General features: G+C 42.4%; 1 protein-coding gene across 2 annotated transcripts in view; it reads right to left on the bottom strand.

Moving 5' to 3' along the window:
• Window positions 1–298: 298 nt before the first annotated feature.
• Window positions 299–17,304, bottom strand: part of LOC129822899 (dihydropyrimidine dehydrogenase [NADP(+)]-like) — a 213,809-nt gene continuing 196,803 nt past the window's right edge. For both annotated transcript variants that reach the window (XM_055881411.1, XM_055881410.1), the window contains exons 21-23: window positions 4,179–4,331; window positions 3,758–3,898; window positions 299–1,289 (exon numbers count right to left, since the gene is read on the bottom strand). In XM_055881411.1, coding sequence (XP_055737386.1) covers window positions 1,119–1,289; window positions 3,758–3,898; window positions 4,179–4,331 — 465 coding nt within the window. In that variant the 3' untranslated portion in view covers window positions 299–1,118. The remainder of the gene's footprint in view (window positions 1,290–3,757; window positions 3,899–4,178; window positions 4,332–17,304) is intronic.

Genomic DNA, 17,304 nt, shown 5'->3' with positions numbered 1-17,304 from the left:
TTCTTTCAAAAACAAGGACATTTCTAAGTGACCCCAAACTTTTGAATGGTAGTGTAGGTATACATTAACCATGGACGAGTAGCAGGTACTTATTGAGATGAGACTAGTCACAGCTGACCTTTAGTGAGCTCCCAGTGAATCACAGCTATTCTTCATATCTACCGAACTGGAAACAGCCACAGGAAGATCTGACCTTTTAGCTACAACAACCCCTGGCCCGTAATACAACAAAGATCCCTGATTTCACAATTACACACCCAAATCAAGAGAAATGGTCAAAAAACACACAAAAAAACAGTTAAGACAATCAATGTGTAATCAACATAACCACAGACAGATGCAAATAGTATTAGTAGTAATAGTAGAATACATTCTAAGCTTTGGTGCAGGGCAAGTTCAACTAAAAGTAAAGCTGGCTTGTAGCTAACACTGGGAGTGCAGGGCAAGTTCAACTAAAAGTAAAGCTGGCTTGTAGCTAACACTGGGAGGAACCAAACTAAACAGATGCAGTGCTTGATAAAAATGAAACAATGACCTCCAGTTCTGATGTGGTATGAGAGAGAGGAGATTGTCTGGACATTCACAGGTGGAATACCTCATGCTGTCACGATCACATATTCATCTTTGTTCATTACCACTTCTTGTCCTTCTGATTATCCCTCCCAACATATGTCTAATTTCATAGCTCTGGGCTTGTGGTTCGACTGCTATCAACGCATGCTTGTTAGGAAATGTAGCATTGGTGCGTGAGTTTGTCAGATAGAACCCAGACACATCAACATCCATTATTTTCTGCCTTCCCCTTTCTCTTCCACCTTCCCCCTTCACTCTCATTATCACAGCCTAGACACAACGGGGAAGAGAAAAAAACGTCCACGACAAAACAACAACACATCACCACACCACCATTGCTTAGAAATAATGCCACGTTTTGCCGCCCGGTTGATTATTTGTAGATAATTGGCTTGGGAATATATAAGGCAATTATTTCTCCACACTAATAATTATTTTCATATAATCAAGGTAATTTTTCACAGCACAATTACAAAGCAGAGGAATCGATGTTGTCAAACAGACATTGGTGGAGGTTTTTGTTTCTTTCTCTCCATCCTTTAGTTTCAGCATACGGGCATGACGGCTTGAGGCAGGCCTCTCTTGGGCACATACGGTGTTGTCCTGGTAACCATTTTGATGCACTCGATGATAGGGCAGACACTGAGACAGAGAGTGCAGCCAGTGCAGCTGTCGTTAACTATAGGGAAATGGGTCTCAGGGTCAAACGAAATAGCCTGCAGAGAGAGAGAGAGGAGAGAGCGTGAGAGAGGGGAGAGAGAGAGAGCAAAGGCTATAAGGTTTGGAATGGCTGCCATGGAGCATCATAGACATGGTTTTAGCGTGCTAGGCTAGCACAGGAAGCCCCGCAATGAATCCATGTTATGTAGCAAGTAGACCAATGTGTTCTGCACTGTTACATCAAACAAGGCATATTGTGTATTCTGTTATCACAGGTTACACAGTGGATTTGTAATAATATTGAGTTCTATTTAAATCATCTTGCTCTGAAAATGTATGAATTGCCCTCATGTAAACTGCATGGTGTTGCATATTGCCGTCAATTCATCATGCTGATACATAATTTACCCCTTTATGTTTATCGTCCATGCGCAATAATAAAATACATACATATTTACAACAGATGTCTTGAACATATTGTTGTGAAAATCATTCAGGGGACATATACATCTAACCCTGTATGCAATATTAATGAAAAAATATATATATATACAGTACCAGTCACAATTTTGGACACACCTACTCAATCAAGCGGTTTTCTTTATTTTCACTATTTTCTACATTGTAGAACAATAGTGAAGAAATCAAAACTATGAAATAACACACATGGAATCATGTAGAAAGCAAAAAAGTGTTAAACAAATCAAAATATATTTTGTATTTTAGATTCTTCAAAGTAGCCATCCTTTGCGTTGATGACAGCTTTGCACACTCTTGAAATTATCTCAACCAGCTCCACCTGGAATGCTTTTCCAACAGTCTTGAAGGAGTTCCCATATTATGCTGAGCTCTTGTTGGCTGGTCTTCCTTCACTCTGCGGTCCAACTCATCCCAAACCATCAAAATTGGGTTGAGGTCGGGTGATTGTGGATGCCAGGTCATTTGATGCAACACTCCATCACTCTCCGTCTTGGTCAAATAGCCCTTACACAGCCTAGAGGTGTATTGGGTCATTGTCCTGTTGAAAAACAAATTATAGTCCCACTAAGCGCAAACCAGAATGGATGGCGTATAGCTGCAGAATGCTGTGGTAGCCATACTGGTTAAGTGCGTCTTGAATTCTAAATAAATCACTGACAGTGTCACCAGCAAAGCACGCCACACCATCACACCTCCTCCATGCTTCACGGTGGGAACCACACATGGAGATCATCCGTTCACCTACTCTGCGTCTCACAAAGACAAGGTGGTTGTGACACAAAATCTCACATTTTGACTCATCAGACCAAAGGACAGATTTCCACCGGTCTAACGTCCATTGCTCGTGTTTCTTGGCCCAAGCAAGTCTCTTCTTCTTATTGGTGTCCTTTAGTAGTGGTTTCTTTGCAGCAATTCGACCATGAAGGTCTGATTCACACAGTCTCCTCTGAACAGTTGATGTTGAGATGTGTCTGTTACTTGAACCCTGTGAAGCATTTATTTGGACTGCAATTTCTGAGGCTGGTAACTCTAATGAACTTATCCTCTGCTGCAGAGGTAACTCTGGGTCTTCCTTTCCTGTGGCGGTCCTCATGAGAACCAGTTTCATCATAGCGCTAGATGGTTTTTGCAACTGAACTTGAAGAAACTTTCAAAGGTCTTGAAATTCTCCGGAGTGACTGACCTTCATGTCTTAAAGTATCTGTTGTTTCTCTTTGCTTATTTGATCTGTTCTTGCAATAATTTGGACTTGGGTATTTTACCAAATAGAGCTATCTTCTGTATACCAACCCTACCTTGTCAAAACACAACTGATTGGCTCAAACACATTTAGAAGGAAAGAAATTCCACAAATTAACTTTTAACAAGGCACACCTGTTATTTAAAATGCATTTCTCATGAAACTGGTTGAGAGAAAGCCAAGAGCGTGCAAAGATGTCATCAAGGCAAAGGGTGGCTACTTTGAAGAATCTAAAATACAAAATATATTTTGATTTGTTTAACACTTTTTTGGGGTTACTACATGATTCCATGTGTTATTACATGGTTTTGCTTTCTTCACTTTTGACTAGTACTGTAAATAAAAAAGTGCCTGTGTGTGTGGAACCACCTATTTGATGGAGACACATTATCCTGATGAATGCCGGTCTTCATTAGAAACCATTAATAACATATAATCCCTCTCAGAGATCCACTCACAGACAATGAGCTCTGATGGAACAGTCCGCACTACTTCATCAATACTTCTGCTGATAGATAATGGGGACATTTATTTACCAGGGAAGAGGAGATTCATTCTTTAATAAAACTGTCATACTGTTCCTTCCTCCGACAGAGGTACTTTCACAGAGAGCGAGAGACTAATGTGCGTCACTGTGACTATAATGAAAACTAGGCCTTGTCACAAGGCATCTCTTTTTCAGGAGATAGTAAGGGCCAGTCTGGTCCTTAAACAGGCTTTGATTAGACTTGTTCCCGAATACGTGTGTCTCTGAGTGAGCGTGTGCTTCAAACAAATGGAGGGGATGTACAGTGCAGTATGTACCTGGTACCCAGAGTCATTGCAGGTCATGTAGCACTTGCCACAGTTGATACACATTTTCTCATCTATAACAGCCTGGACCTGCTCTGTGTTGTTCAGCTCCCCGTATGCACCGATGTGCTTCAGAGCCCTGGCTATAACATCCTGGGAACAAGGCAACACAAAATAATTACATACAGAACATATTATAGATATATATAGGATCTCTATGGCAACACACATTGATCCAATGACCTGGTCTCAGTCACATACTGTATCTTACATGCCTTGTAAACATTATGGCTAAATCTAGGCATCTGTTCCAATATCTACACTAGCATACTACTAAGAATGAAGCAATATATTGGGCATGCATTCTACAGTACCTCAAAAACATATTTCAAAGTACTATGGGAGAACTAAGGGGTGTTCTCCTCTCTCTTACCTTGACAGCTGGGACTGGTCTCTTGGGGGTGTACGTTCTGGTGCCATTGGCCTCCACTACTGTGGTCTTCTCAACGTAGTCTCTCACTGCCTTCTTGTAGTCGGCCAAAACCTTCTTCTTCTCAAGCAGATATGGTCCAAAGCTGGGTAAACTCTTAAAGTAGGATTGATAGAAGGCTGAAGGTTAGCTGTTAAATTCAAACAGCTTCAGCTGTAACTTAATATTGGAGGTAGTGAAATTCTGAGAAATGATTGGCTTTCCAGGATAGCTTTTTTGTGTGAAACTCGTTGTAGTAAATCAATTTTAGTTTATTCCTCCGGTAAAATATGACTGACCACTTTTTTTTCATTTAGAAAAGTAATTTTGGTTTTAATCAAAAGTGTTTAAAGATAGATGTGACCATGTTATTGATGGCTTTTGATAGTTTAATATGGTTCTGCGTGAGCATTTTACTTATTCATAACTCTCCAATTATCTTAGCAAAAACAAAGTAATAAATTACAATTTGTAGAAGTTAATTTATTTAAATGTTTTACCAATGACATGTCTTATGCATCTATTGTCTACCAATGCCATTTCACTTGTATCAATCTTTTGTATCTCTTTGTAATATTGCCTTGTGTCCTCTTCGACCATATGTTGACAGGTTTGTTTACCTAAGAGAGTGGTTGTTTGTCTACTTACTGCTGATGAGTCTTTAAGCTGCACCTCCAGTACAGAGTACTGAAGCATCACTGATGTGCCTCATTAGAAGCATCAGATGAGAACAAACAGACAGCAAGACAGGGATGAGACAGGAATGAGACGAGGATGAGATGAGGATGGGAGCTCAAAGACCCACAGACTGACCGCATTAAAGGAACACTGTTTGCTTTGGAGTAGTGGCCACTGTTTTTCATCCTGGGAAATTAATGAGATCCGTTCGGCCAACATTTACACGTTAACTGTATCAAGCTGGAGGTGTCCCCTGGGCTCATTGAGTGTTGTACAGCATTTAGATTTTTTCTCTCCTCCTGTACACCACAGCAGGTGTACAGGATTAAAAGTGAATGACCCACGTTCCCCCAAAACAAGAAAAAGAAGTCAAAAACTAAAAAATACAATAAAACCACATTTGCTTCAGTTCCTGTTTGAAATTACATCTCTTTCCCCATCTGCAGTGCAGTGCATCGGACGTGATATTGAAAAATTGTTTGGCTTTTAAAAGTGAAATACAAGCTGATGGCGGTCATGGAGGGTGGTTTTCAGGGAGATTATTGTTGTGGGTTTACTCCCGTTTGCATCTCCTGTAGGCCCTCTACTGTAAAATCATGCAATATATTTGCAAAAATATTCATTCGCCTTCCTGGCTTAAGACATTACCGTGTCAATGAACAGGAATTGCTTGCTCACTCAAAAGCTTGCTCACTCAAAATGGTTGCTGCTTGTCTGCGAGCTATTCCCCTTGAAAACAACGTGTTGGCGGGATGGAGGTGATGCAGCTACAGGAGAACATTACCTAAAGCACTTAAAGGCTTGTCTGAAATGGGCAATTTTGCTTCAGAGAAGAATAACAGCTGAAACACAATAACATTCGCTAAGAAAAAAATACAAAACTATGATTGTTTTTTGAGAAAATCTTTGAAAATGAGTTTCCAAGGGTGTACGATTTCATCCAAATACAGCTACAGCCCTTGTACAGACATTCTACTGTATAGATGTGGGACTTGGAGTCATACAGTCAATGCTTTTTATATGCAAAAAAAACGTAGTTCTCTGTGAACAGTATGGTCATTCATGTTTGTCTGATTTAACTAATATCACATTACAAACATCAAGTCATATCTCATTTTCAAGCTTTAATGTTGTATTCCATAGATAATTTGGACTTTCACACAAACAGTAGTCTTGATCTTCCAAAAACCACGCAGACAAAAAAAATAAAAACATTTGCCTGATGAATCAAAATTTTCCATTCTAATTCAAACGGACAACAGTTAGGGTCCCTTACTACTACAGTGACTTCTTTGATCACTTAATGTGTTGTGAAATCTGTTATGAAATGTATTGTAATGTTTTAAAAATGTTATAAATGCCTTAATTTTGCTGGACCCCAGGAAGAGTAGCTGCTGCCTTGGAAGGAACTAATGAGGATCCATAATAAACACAAAATATAAATCAAGCCATGAACTTTCTCACCCTTCAGTCTCTTGACGTCAATCTACTCATGATGATTATTGATGTTGTTGTTTTTAAATTGCTTGTTTTTTGTTGTTGCTTTACAGCGCTTTGAGATTTCTTTATGTAATGAATTGCGCTATAAAAGTTGAATAAATTATTATTATTATTAAGCACATGTCCCCTTTAATCTGTGCCTGCCTATACCAAAGACCAAAGGTACACTTTTGATATTCAGATGTTACTTGAGCCAGAGTCTTTGATCCTTAACAAGGACAGTTTGTGTGAGTGCAACTGAGATAGAGAGATACAGAGAGGGGGGAGGAAACAGAGAGAGAGAGAGAGGGGAGGAAAAGACAGAAAGAGAGATATCTAGAGATAGAGAGAGCGCGATAGTTAGAGAGAAAGGGAGAGATCACTCTGTCTTTATCTATACATCTCCATAGCCCTACCCAATTGTGTGTGTACGTGTACATATGTTTGTGTGTGCTTATAGAAAGACGTCCACCACAGGCCCCTTGCGATCTCTTGGCAAGTGCTTAAGTGGAGAAGTAACTGCTTGTTGTGATTCCTCTAGATTACCATATTCATGACGGTTTGAAGGCAGAATCCCACATACTTATGGCCCCAACATAGGAGGGGATTAAGCTCAGGCTGGCAGGCTGTTTGTCTGCCCTGTGTGTGTGTTTGTTTGTGTGTGTATGGAAATTGCAGTGATGCCAGACAGGCAAAGCAAGCTCCAACACAACATGCCACTGAGGCCGTGTGGAAAGCCAATCCCATACCTAGGGTGCCACTAATTCATTTCAACCGCACATCTCCAAATTGACCAGAGGAAATGAGGTAAAACCAAGCTGTTCAAAGTATCGACATTGATTCAGGTTTTGAAATGTCACTTTTTTTCTGTCTCAGTTTCAACTTGCCTCCTTTAACAAGCAGCTTTTTGAAATCTATCAGAAAAGTTATCATGAGACAAGCAATTCTACTGGAGCTCTTCCTGCATTATCCAGCACGACTATTAGATAAGAGACTTTACCGAGAAGCTATCTGTGAATACTAGCAGGTGTGCTTCCTCTGAAAGTTAGACTCAGGATTAGTCTCCTTGGCATATCAAGCTATTGTAATGCCATTTATTCATGCAAGCAAATAAAAATGAACTTGTGTTGCCACTAGTTCTGTCGTTGCTAAAATTAGTAAATTGATTGAAAAACTACACCTGCACTGACTCAGTTTCAAACATACTTAATATTTAATGTGCTAGCAATGTGTTTCTGTGCTCTGAGAGACCATAACAAAACAGAGATCACAGATTGTATTGCTGTCTTTCTCTGTCTTCTCATCCACAGCTGTTCTCCAAATATCACCTCCAAACCGGTGAGCGAAGTAAACCAAAGTACAGATGGTTAGTAGGCAACACATTGCAACTTTTATTAGTAGATCCTCGGGAAAAACAGGTGTGCGTGACATGTTTTTCCGCTTTTCATTGAACCATTTATTCAAATTAATGCGGTTTGTTTTTAATTAGATTTTTTTCACTCTCTTCTTCAATTTCATATGGTAATGAGATCATCTCTAAGCTCGATAAATATCATATGCCCACATTGTGTGCATAACATTAAAAAGTAGCAAAGGTTTTAATTGTACATGAAATACCACACATTCAATTTGAACCACCTCTAAACATCCATACGTAGCGGCGCACCAGGACATTTCACATAAGGACAGCCTATGTCCAAATCATTAGATGTATGTGCAGTCTGACTTTTACAGGAATTATACACTGCTACCCTATCGTGCCCTTATGTTTCAAAAGGAATCTCAAGGCAGTCTGTCTGTCCTTCCGACCGTCCACACAAGGCCGTCCATATTGTGCTGCCAGGCCACACTCCAAAGGAGAAGCCCTCCAACCCTCTGTGAGCTAGGCCTCTCTACTGTATCTGCTAATAACATTAAGGCTTATTGCTCCCTCAAATACACGCTGCCATTAAGAAAAGAGATCAGGTCACAAGTCTAAAGAAAGAAAAGCAACAACATCCCCGGCAGCATAACAACTGGGTGATTCATCCTCACTAAACTAATGCTTACAATGTGCCATAATTAAACGTGAAACCCTAAATGTATATATCTGTGTGTTCAGCCCTCATTCATTTAAACCAGGCACAGTAGTACCAGATAGGTTCTAATCCAACAGTTTTCTGGTCTTGTTTTTTCTTTACCTCTTCTTCTTCTTCTTTTCCCCCTGCTATAAAAGAACATTAAAATGTATTTTAGCCTCTAAGCTCCATGGCTATAAACCACAGAGTGGAAGGAAGGGGCTGGGGAAACCACAGCCAGAGATGAAGGCCCACCACACCAACCACAGCAAAGAGAGAGAGAGAGAGAGAGAGAGAGAGAGAGAGAGAGAGAGAGAGAGAGAGAGAGAGAGAGAGAGAGAGAGAGAGAGAGATTGGGTACGTTGAGTGCCGTAGTCTTTTACCCAAACTAACAAGCAGCTAGCGCCAGCCACGTCTTAAAACAATCACACAACAACCCTTAATTGGATGCCAGTGTGTTCCTCCCCCTAACAGGTAAACAAACAAACACAATAACTTGTCATCAGTTTGATTTGTTTGTGTGTTGTATTTTGTTCTGTTTCTTTAAACTGTTAATCAAGAGAGCAGTGTTGCAGGAGGAATTAATAACCTGTATTGTATGTGCATCTGATCTGCCTTCATAAATTATGCTGTGAGTGGAGAGGAGTCTGTTGCCTTGTGTGTCGGTACAGATCACAGTTTTAGAGGTTGGAAAATCACCTCCCATGTAAAAACTGTGAGGGTGAAATTCATCTCCAAAACCCCAAAGTGGCAATTAAAAAGTTACTGCAAAGGACTTGTTGACTTGTGTTGCATGTTCGTTAACATTTATCAATATGCAAACCAATTTGGTCCCAATTCATTCTGATTTGGCCACATTATACCACACAAGTTCCACAAAATACAGACGAGTAAGCTTGGTTTCCAAATGTCCAAATTTCTGTTAATTACTATAGCTTCCGCCTTGGGCCAATCGGTGTCATTTTGTAAATGCTGGATCTCTATGGCAAGACACATCATTCACCCAAGTTTCATCAAAATCGTCCCAGTGCTGTCTGAGATATTGGTAAACTAATGTACGAACGAATGGAGACAGATCCACAGTTCCCTTCCCGATTTCATCGTGGGGGACAACAAAGGCACTGAACATTGAGACATGCTAGCTGATATTTGGCCAGACCAACATGTCCGGACATTACCTCTCCTAGTGTGGTGTAAACAGCATGGTTTCTATCCTTCTCTCACTGTCAACCCCACCAACAGTCAGAAAGTCAGCCAGCCAGCCAGCCAGCCAGCCAGCCAGCCCGCCCACCAGAGGTCCCTAATAACAAACACACAAGCGGCTCAGAGACATGATTTGGCCTCTGTCTCAGGGGCCGAATATGAGGGTGGCCTAATGAAAGATCCCAAAGAGGAAGCAGACAGCCGTGGCAATAACTGTACATCTATACTCTGGTTGGGGAGGACGGTCTGGCTAATGGTCTGGAGGACAGGTTGACTCCCCTTTCACTTTTCATATCATTTACCACAGGCTGTGTCCCAAATGGCACCCCATTCTATAAATAGTGCACTACTTTTGACCAGAGCCCTATGGGCCCTACATAGGGATTAAATCCCATTTTGGATACAGCCACAGTATGGTATGGATTCCACAGCCCACACCTGGACTGGTGTTACTCACATCAGGTTCAAACAGAATAAACAGTGGGTGTAATTGATGTACTGAACACGTTGGGAGAGGGATTTAAAGGCTAGTGAGTGGATACCTAATCTGTATTTAAATCTGATATTACCTTTAATTGACAACAATGTCAGGACATTTACATCTAGTGGAAACGGTGCCAGAGGAAGGTCTGCAGCATCATCAAGGACCACATAAATACCATCCACGAGCTGTTCACTCCCTTATTGTTGGTCAGACGGTATCGGAGCATGAGGTCTGATACCAACAGCCATCAGACTGCTGAACACTTGAACTGGACTGACCACCTGCACCTTAGCACAAATGCACTCACTCAAGCTCACACCCACACAGACATACACTAATCCACACACGCACATCACAACTGCTGCTACCAGACTCTTACTATGATTGCTAAATTAAACACTTGCCCCTGAATCACCCCTTCCCCAAAACACGTATAAATACTGGACAATAAATTGTGCCTTCTTGTATTATAATTATGCTAAAAAATGTATTCTGTTCTACTAAGTAATTTACCTTATGTTCATGTTCTTATATTTCATTATTTATTATTGTTGTTGCATTGTCGAGAAGGAACCTGCAAGTAAGCATTTCATTGGATGCTGTATACCATGTGTATCCTGTACATACGACTAATAAATGTGTCAAGTAAAGGTAGTCTTACTCTGGGTAACTTTGACAATCTACAATTCAAATAGCTGTAATTTGTGCCTTTTAGAGGCATATTGTGGTTTCTCTATCAGTGCCAACAATCAAAATGGAAACAAGGTACACTATCATAATTTTACATTTGAGTCATTTAGCAGATGCTCTTATCCAGAGAGATGAGGGTTAAGCGCCCTGCTCAAGGTCACATCAACATATTTTTCACCTAGATGGCTCAGGGATTCGAACCAGCAACCTTTCGGTTACTGGCCGAATGCGCTTAACTGCTCGACTAGCTGCCATTGGATTAAATATCTAATATCTAAAATACTTCAACAATCAACTTTCCCTCAATAAAGTAATAGAACCTCAGAGTAGTCAGTACCACCCCCCTCCCCAGCCAGCACCCTTCCACCACCCCCAATATCAGCCCATCACCACCTCACCTGAGCCAGTGTTGCCAGGCAGGCCCCCAGCAGAGAGGGGGTAGGTCAGGCTGGTCCAAGGCTTCATTACCCCTGCAGGCCTGCCAAGCTCAACCAGACTCCGCCGTGCCGTGTAGACGGCCAAATCACTATTTAACAACCCCCCCCTCCTCCCCAACTGTGCAGCAGCTAAGGGGTAGCCTAGCCAGCAACACCTCTCTCACTCCCACCCCTTGTTTGGCATTGGCACAGGCAGAGAGGAGGAGGTGGAGGAGAAAGAGGGGGAGGCGAATGTGTGGATTGGGAGTCTGTGTGGGGGTGGAGATACCAGGAGAGACACCACAAAAAGGTAACATTGGACTAGTTCTAGGGGACTGTGGAGCTCTCCTTCCCTGTGTCGGCCCAGTAGTGGGTCTCATCGCCTGTTCCAGCCAGCCTGCTGCCTAACAAATACCTGTGGTGCTGAGAATCTCGTCTAGGGCATGAGCAGTCCCACACGGAGCACATGTTAGCTTCACACGTTAGCTAGCATCTCATAAGCCTAACTGTTACTGTCAGCTCACAGGGTTGCAATCACCATGCAGTAGAGTGATGGGTCTGCACTTCAGTTTGCACCATGCACTCCATGTTTCTGCTGATGCTGTGACCCAGTATGTACTGCATATCAGGCGTGTGCTTAGTGCATTCTTAATTGCAGTAAAGTAAGACGAGTCTGTTTCTGTAGCGTGAGGCAGCTTGATGGAGAAGTACACCCCCTGGACATGATGCTCTTTATTTATTTCTCATAAATGTTTTCGTTTTTCCTCAGATGACCACTCAAGACATGAACTTTATAATGACTGTCCATCTCATGATGTTGTTCTTCAAGTCTTTTTTGTGTGTTTTAAAGCACGTTGTTATTCTTTTAAAAGCGCTATAAAAGGTGAAAAAATTATCCTTATTATTTTTGCAGTAGCAGAGATTTTATGTCTGGCATGTTATTTGCATGTTCCAGAGTCCAGCCAAGACTGTTGACTGTGTGCAAACAGTTGTACATGAACCTGTGTTGACAGCCCAAAAAATGAATTTGTTTGATGGAGCCACCCACTATTGAAGCACAGCCAAAATAATTATTTGATTTTCCATTGAGGTAACTTCAGTCTACTTCTTAAATTACTTATGAAGGACTGAAGTTCACTGAAATTGGACTCCACACTCTAAACGGTGAAATAAGGATAGATCATCCCATGAGAGAGCATGGATTGCCACCGAGGCAGACTATTTGAGACAGCATTCTCTCTCACTACTTATACTAACAGTGAGAGAGAGAAAAAAAGAAGTCTTTAGCTGAACGCTTCTACTCCTTTTATCAACTGACATTCCCGGGAATTGCAGTGACAGTGACTTCTCTTCTCACTTTCTTTTTCTCTTTTATGAGCTCCGTCTCTCGCTAACTACCTCTCTTTTTTTCCATTTGAGGTTTCTTTCTCTACCTTTCTCGCAAATGTCTTGTGCACTCTGACACACACAGCCTCACTGTCTCTCTACCAAACCTTTTTTTCCCCCTCCGAATACTCTACCTTTGAGTCTGACTTTCTGAAGCACGCACACGTCCACCCACCCACCCCCACCCAATCACCCTCACATACACACACACACTCTCGTACAGCTTACTATAGTTAAACACGTACACACACATACACAAACCCTGGTCTTGACTGTACTGTAAGTAATGTGATCCTGCCCCCCCCCCCCCCCCCCCCCGCCCCTCCCTCCATGGTGTGCTTGGTGTATTTGTCTCATTGGGTCAATGCCACTGTTCCTCTGCCTCGCGGCAACAGCTGCCCTACACACAAACACAGGTGAGATGTCACTTTCTATCTATACTGTCCACTAAGTCAAAGACAGGGCCCAGGCTAGCTCTGTACACCAGGCCTCCATGAACGCTATGAGGCATTCCTATCTACAGGTAACTGACAAAATAAAGGAAACACCAACATCAAGTGTCTTAATAGGGCGTTGGGCACCACGAGCCGCCACAAGAGATTCCATGTGTTTTGGCATAGATTCTACAAGTTTCTGGAACTCTATTGGAGGGATGTGACACCATTCTTCCATAAAAAAATCCATAATTTAGTGTTTTGTTGGAAGATGCTGTCTTAGGCGCCTCTACCGAATCTCCCATAAGAGTTGAATTGAGTTGAGATCTGGTGACTGAGACACACACACCATTTAAAAAAAATGTTGCTTATCTTTAACTGCATTGTTGGAAAAGGACCAGTAAGTAAGCAATTTACTGTTAGTCTAAACCAGTTGTTTATGAAGCATGTGACAAATACAATTTCATTTGATTTGACACACACACTTAAAACCCCCTTATGCTCATTTTTCAAACCCCCTATGCTCCTCTTTCAATGTCACTGAGATCTCCTCTTCTAGACATGGTAGCCAAAATAATGGGCAACTGGGCATTTTTATACATGACCCTAAACATGTTGGGATGTTAGTTGCTTAATTTACTCAGGAACCACACCTGTGTGGAAGACCCCGCTTTCAATATGCTTCAAATCCCTAATTTACTCAAGTGTTTCCTTTACTTTGGCAGTTACATGTACCTATCCACCGATACAAAAACAAAAACAAAAAAAGGTCATATTTTTGACCAACTAACGCAACGTCTGAAATCTCCCAACTAAAAGTAGAAGACCTGGGCCTGGTTTCCCGATACCGATATTTTCCTGCTTTAACAATGCATCTTTCCTACAACAGCCGGAGATGTGACATGCGTTTCCTAAAACACCACGCAGAGGGAACGGTCGCTAAGCGCCGTTGAAGCATGTGTCATACTGATAGGATCGAAAGAAAGGCAGTGCTGCTCTCGGATTAGCTTTCTCAATTCAAATATTACCATAACATTATAATTATTTCACAATACTGACGGATCAGCTCCTAGAGATACACTGCATGACCAACAGTATGTGGACACCTGCTCGTTGAACATCTCATTCAAAAATAATGGCCATTAATATGGAGTTGGTCCCCCCTTTGCTGCTATAACAGCCTCCACTCTTCTGGGAAAGCTTTTCACTAGATGTTGGAACATTGCTGTGGGGACTTGCTTCCATTCAGCCACAAGAGCATTAGTGAGGTCGGGCACAGATGTTGGGGCGATTAGGCCCGGCTTGCAGTCGGCGTTCCAATTCAACCCAAAGGTGTTCAATGGAGTTGAGGTCAGGGCTCTGTGCATGCCAGTCAAGTTCTTCCACACCGATCTCGACAAAACATTTCTGTACGGACCTCGCTTTGTGCACAGCGGCATTGTCATGCTGAATCAGGAAAGGGCCTTAACCAAACGGTTGCAACAAAGCTGAAGCACAGCATCGTCTATAATGTCATTGTATGCTGTAGCGTTAAGATTTCCCTTCACTGGAACTAAGGGGCCTAGCCCGAACCATGAAAAACAGCCCCAGACCATTATTTCTCCTCCACCAAACTTTACAGTTGGCACAGTGGGCAGGTAGCCTTCTCCTGGCATCCGCCAAACCCAGATTAGTCAGTCGAACTGCCAGATGGTGAAGCATGATTCATCACTCTAGAGAACGCGTTTCTACAGCTCCAAAGTCCAATGCCGGCAAGCTTTACACCACTCCAGCCGACGCTTGGCATTGTGCATGGTGATCTTAAGCTTGTGTGCGGCCATGGAAACCCCTTTTCATGAAGCTCCCAAAGAAACATTTATTGTGCTGACGTTGCTTCCAGAGGCAGTTTAGAAAACAGTGGATCCTGGACTTCCTGACGGGCCGCCCCCAGGTGGTAAGGGTAGGTAACAACACATCCGTCACACTGATCCTCAACACACAGGGACCCCTCAGGGGTGCGTGCTCAGCCCCCTCCTGTACTCCCTGTTCACTCATGACTGCACGGCCAGGCACGACTCCAACACTATCATTCAATTTGCCTACAACACAACAACGAGACAGCCTATGGGGAGGAGGTCAGAGACCTGGCCGTGTGGTGCCAGGACAACAACCTCTCCCTTAACGTGATCAAGACAAAAGAGATGACCGTGGACTACAGGAAAAGAGGACCGAGCATGCCCGCATTCTCATCGAGGGGGCTGCAGTGCAGCAGGTTGAGAGCTTCAAGTTCCTTGGTGTCCACATCACCGACAAATTAACATGATCCAAGCACAACATGACAGTCGTGGAGCGGGCACGACAAAACCTATTCCCCCCCAGGAGACTGAAAAGATTTGGCATGGGTCCTCAGATCCTCAAAAGGTTCTACAGCTGCACCATCGAGAGCATCCTGACTGGTTGCATCAATGCCTGGTATGGCAACTACTCAGCCTCCGACTGCAAGGCACTACAGAGGGTATTGCGAACGGCCCAGTACATCACTGGGGCCAAGCTTCCTGCCATCCAGGACCTCTATACCAGGAGTGTCACAGGAAGGCCCTAAAAATTGTCAAAGACCCCAGCCACCCTAGTCATAGACTGTTCTCTCTGCTACCACACGGCAAGCGGTACCGGAGCGCCAAGTCTAGGTCCAAGAGGCTTCTAAATAGCTTCTACCCCCAAGCCATAAGACTCCTGAACATCTAGTCAAATTGCTACCCAGACTATTCGCATTGCCCCCCCCCCCCTCCTCTACACACCACTGCCACTCTCTGTTGCAATCTATGCATAGTCACTTTAATTAACTCTACCTACATGTACAGTTGAAATCAGAAGTCAGTGCCTCTTTGCTTGACATAATGTGTATGTAAACTTCAACTGTATTGTTCTTTTTTACTGCTGCTCTTTAATTACTTGCTACTTTTATCTCTTATTCTTATCCGTATTTTAAAAAATTGCACTGACGGTTAGGGGTTTGTAAGTAAGCATTTCACTGTAAGGTTGTATTCAGCACATGTGTTGTAATAAAATTGATTTGATTTGGTTTGAGTGTTGCACCCGAGGACAGACAATTTTTACGAGCTCAGCACTTCCGCACTCAGCGGTCCCGTTCTGTGAGCTTGTGTGGCCTACCACTTTGCGGCTGAGCCGTTGTTGCTCCTAGATGTTTCCACTTCACAATAACAGCACTTACAGTTGACCAGGGCAGAAATTTGACGAAGTGACTTGTTGGAAAGGTGGCATCCTATGATGGTGCCACGTTGAAAGTCACTGAGCTCTTCAGTAAGGTCATTCTATTGCCAATGTTTGTCTATAGAGATTGCATGGCTGTGTGCTCGATTTTATACACCTGTCAGCAATGGGTGTGGCTGAAATAGCCGAATCCACTAATTTGAAGGGGTGTCCACATACTTTTGTATATATAGTGTATTACTACCTACGGCTGCAAATACCGAGGTGGCTTATTCTAATACTTACCCAACAAAAATGCACTAAATCACAGATTTGGCACATCATTGCGCACATGTTAGGATACACATCATTAAATATATTGAAACAAGTTATAGGCAGTAGCCCAGAAGAAGAAAAATAGAACTCAATTGATTGAACATGAAATGTATTTCAACACGATTAAAATAGGCCTACTGTATTTATATTTGAATGCTGTCATCTCTATTTCCATTTCAAGCATCTTTTTATATTTCACTTGCTTGTATCAATTGCAAAGACATTAGCAACATTGTATTTGTTGTAGTCAACTTTGTTCTGAGGTTATCGGCGGTCACAGGTAGACGGATAAACCATATGATTCTATGTTAAGCGGTGATCTTTTGTGTATAAAGTGACACGGGAGGTTAAAGAAGCATCTAACGAAGCACTAGCTGTTCTACGAGTGGTCTGAGGCAGCGTTAGATTACGAGCGTTTTCAAGTGCAACGTTAATAACATTGGTTTTGGAAAACACCTTGGAGATTTAACGATGCTCCTACGAAGGCTCTAACGATTAACTTGGCCTTAAGATGCTTTTGGGAAACCGGGCCCAGAGCTATTTTATACTATGTAATACAGACTTATGTGAGAGCTGAGAATTGACCTTAAAAAAAAGCTATGTCCAAAAGAGTCCACAAAGCCTTATTTCCTTCTAAGTAAAAGCCAGAATAAAGCTTTTGTATAAAAACTACTCCGGTTAATGTTGTCGCCTGAGAGCTGAGAGCCGGTGATGTGAGTGATTCGTCCTTTCCTGGTG

Source organism: Salvelinus fontinalis, chromosome 25, assembly GCF_029448725.1.
Source record: "Salvelinus fontinalis isolate EN_2023a chromosome 25, ASM2944872v1, whole genome shotgun sequence".
In the NCBI taxonomy this organism is placed as follows: Eukaryota; Metazoa; Chordata; class Actinopteri; order Salmoniformes; family Salmonidae; genus Salvelinus; species Salvelinus fontinalis.
This window is presented reverse-complemented; position numbering and strand designations above follow the sequence as displayed.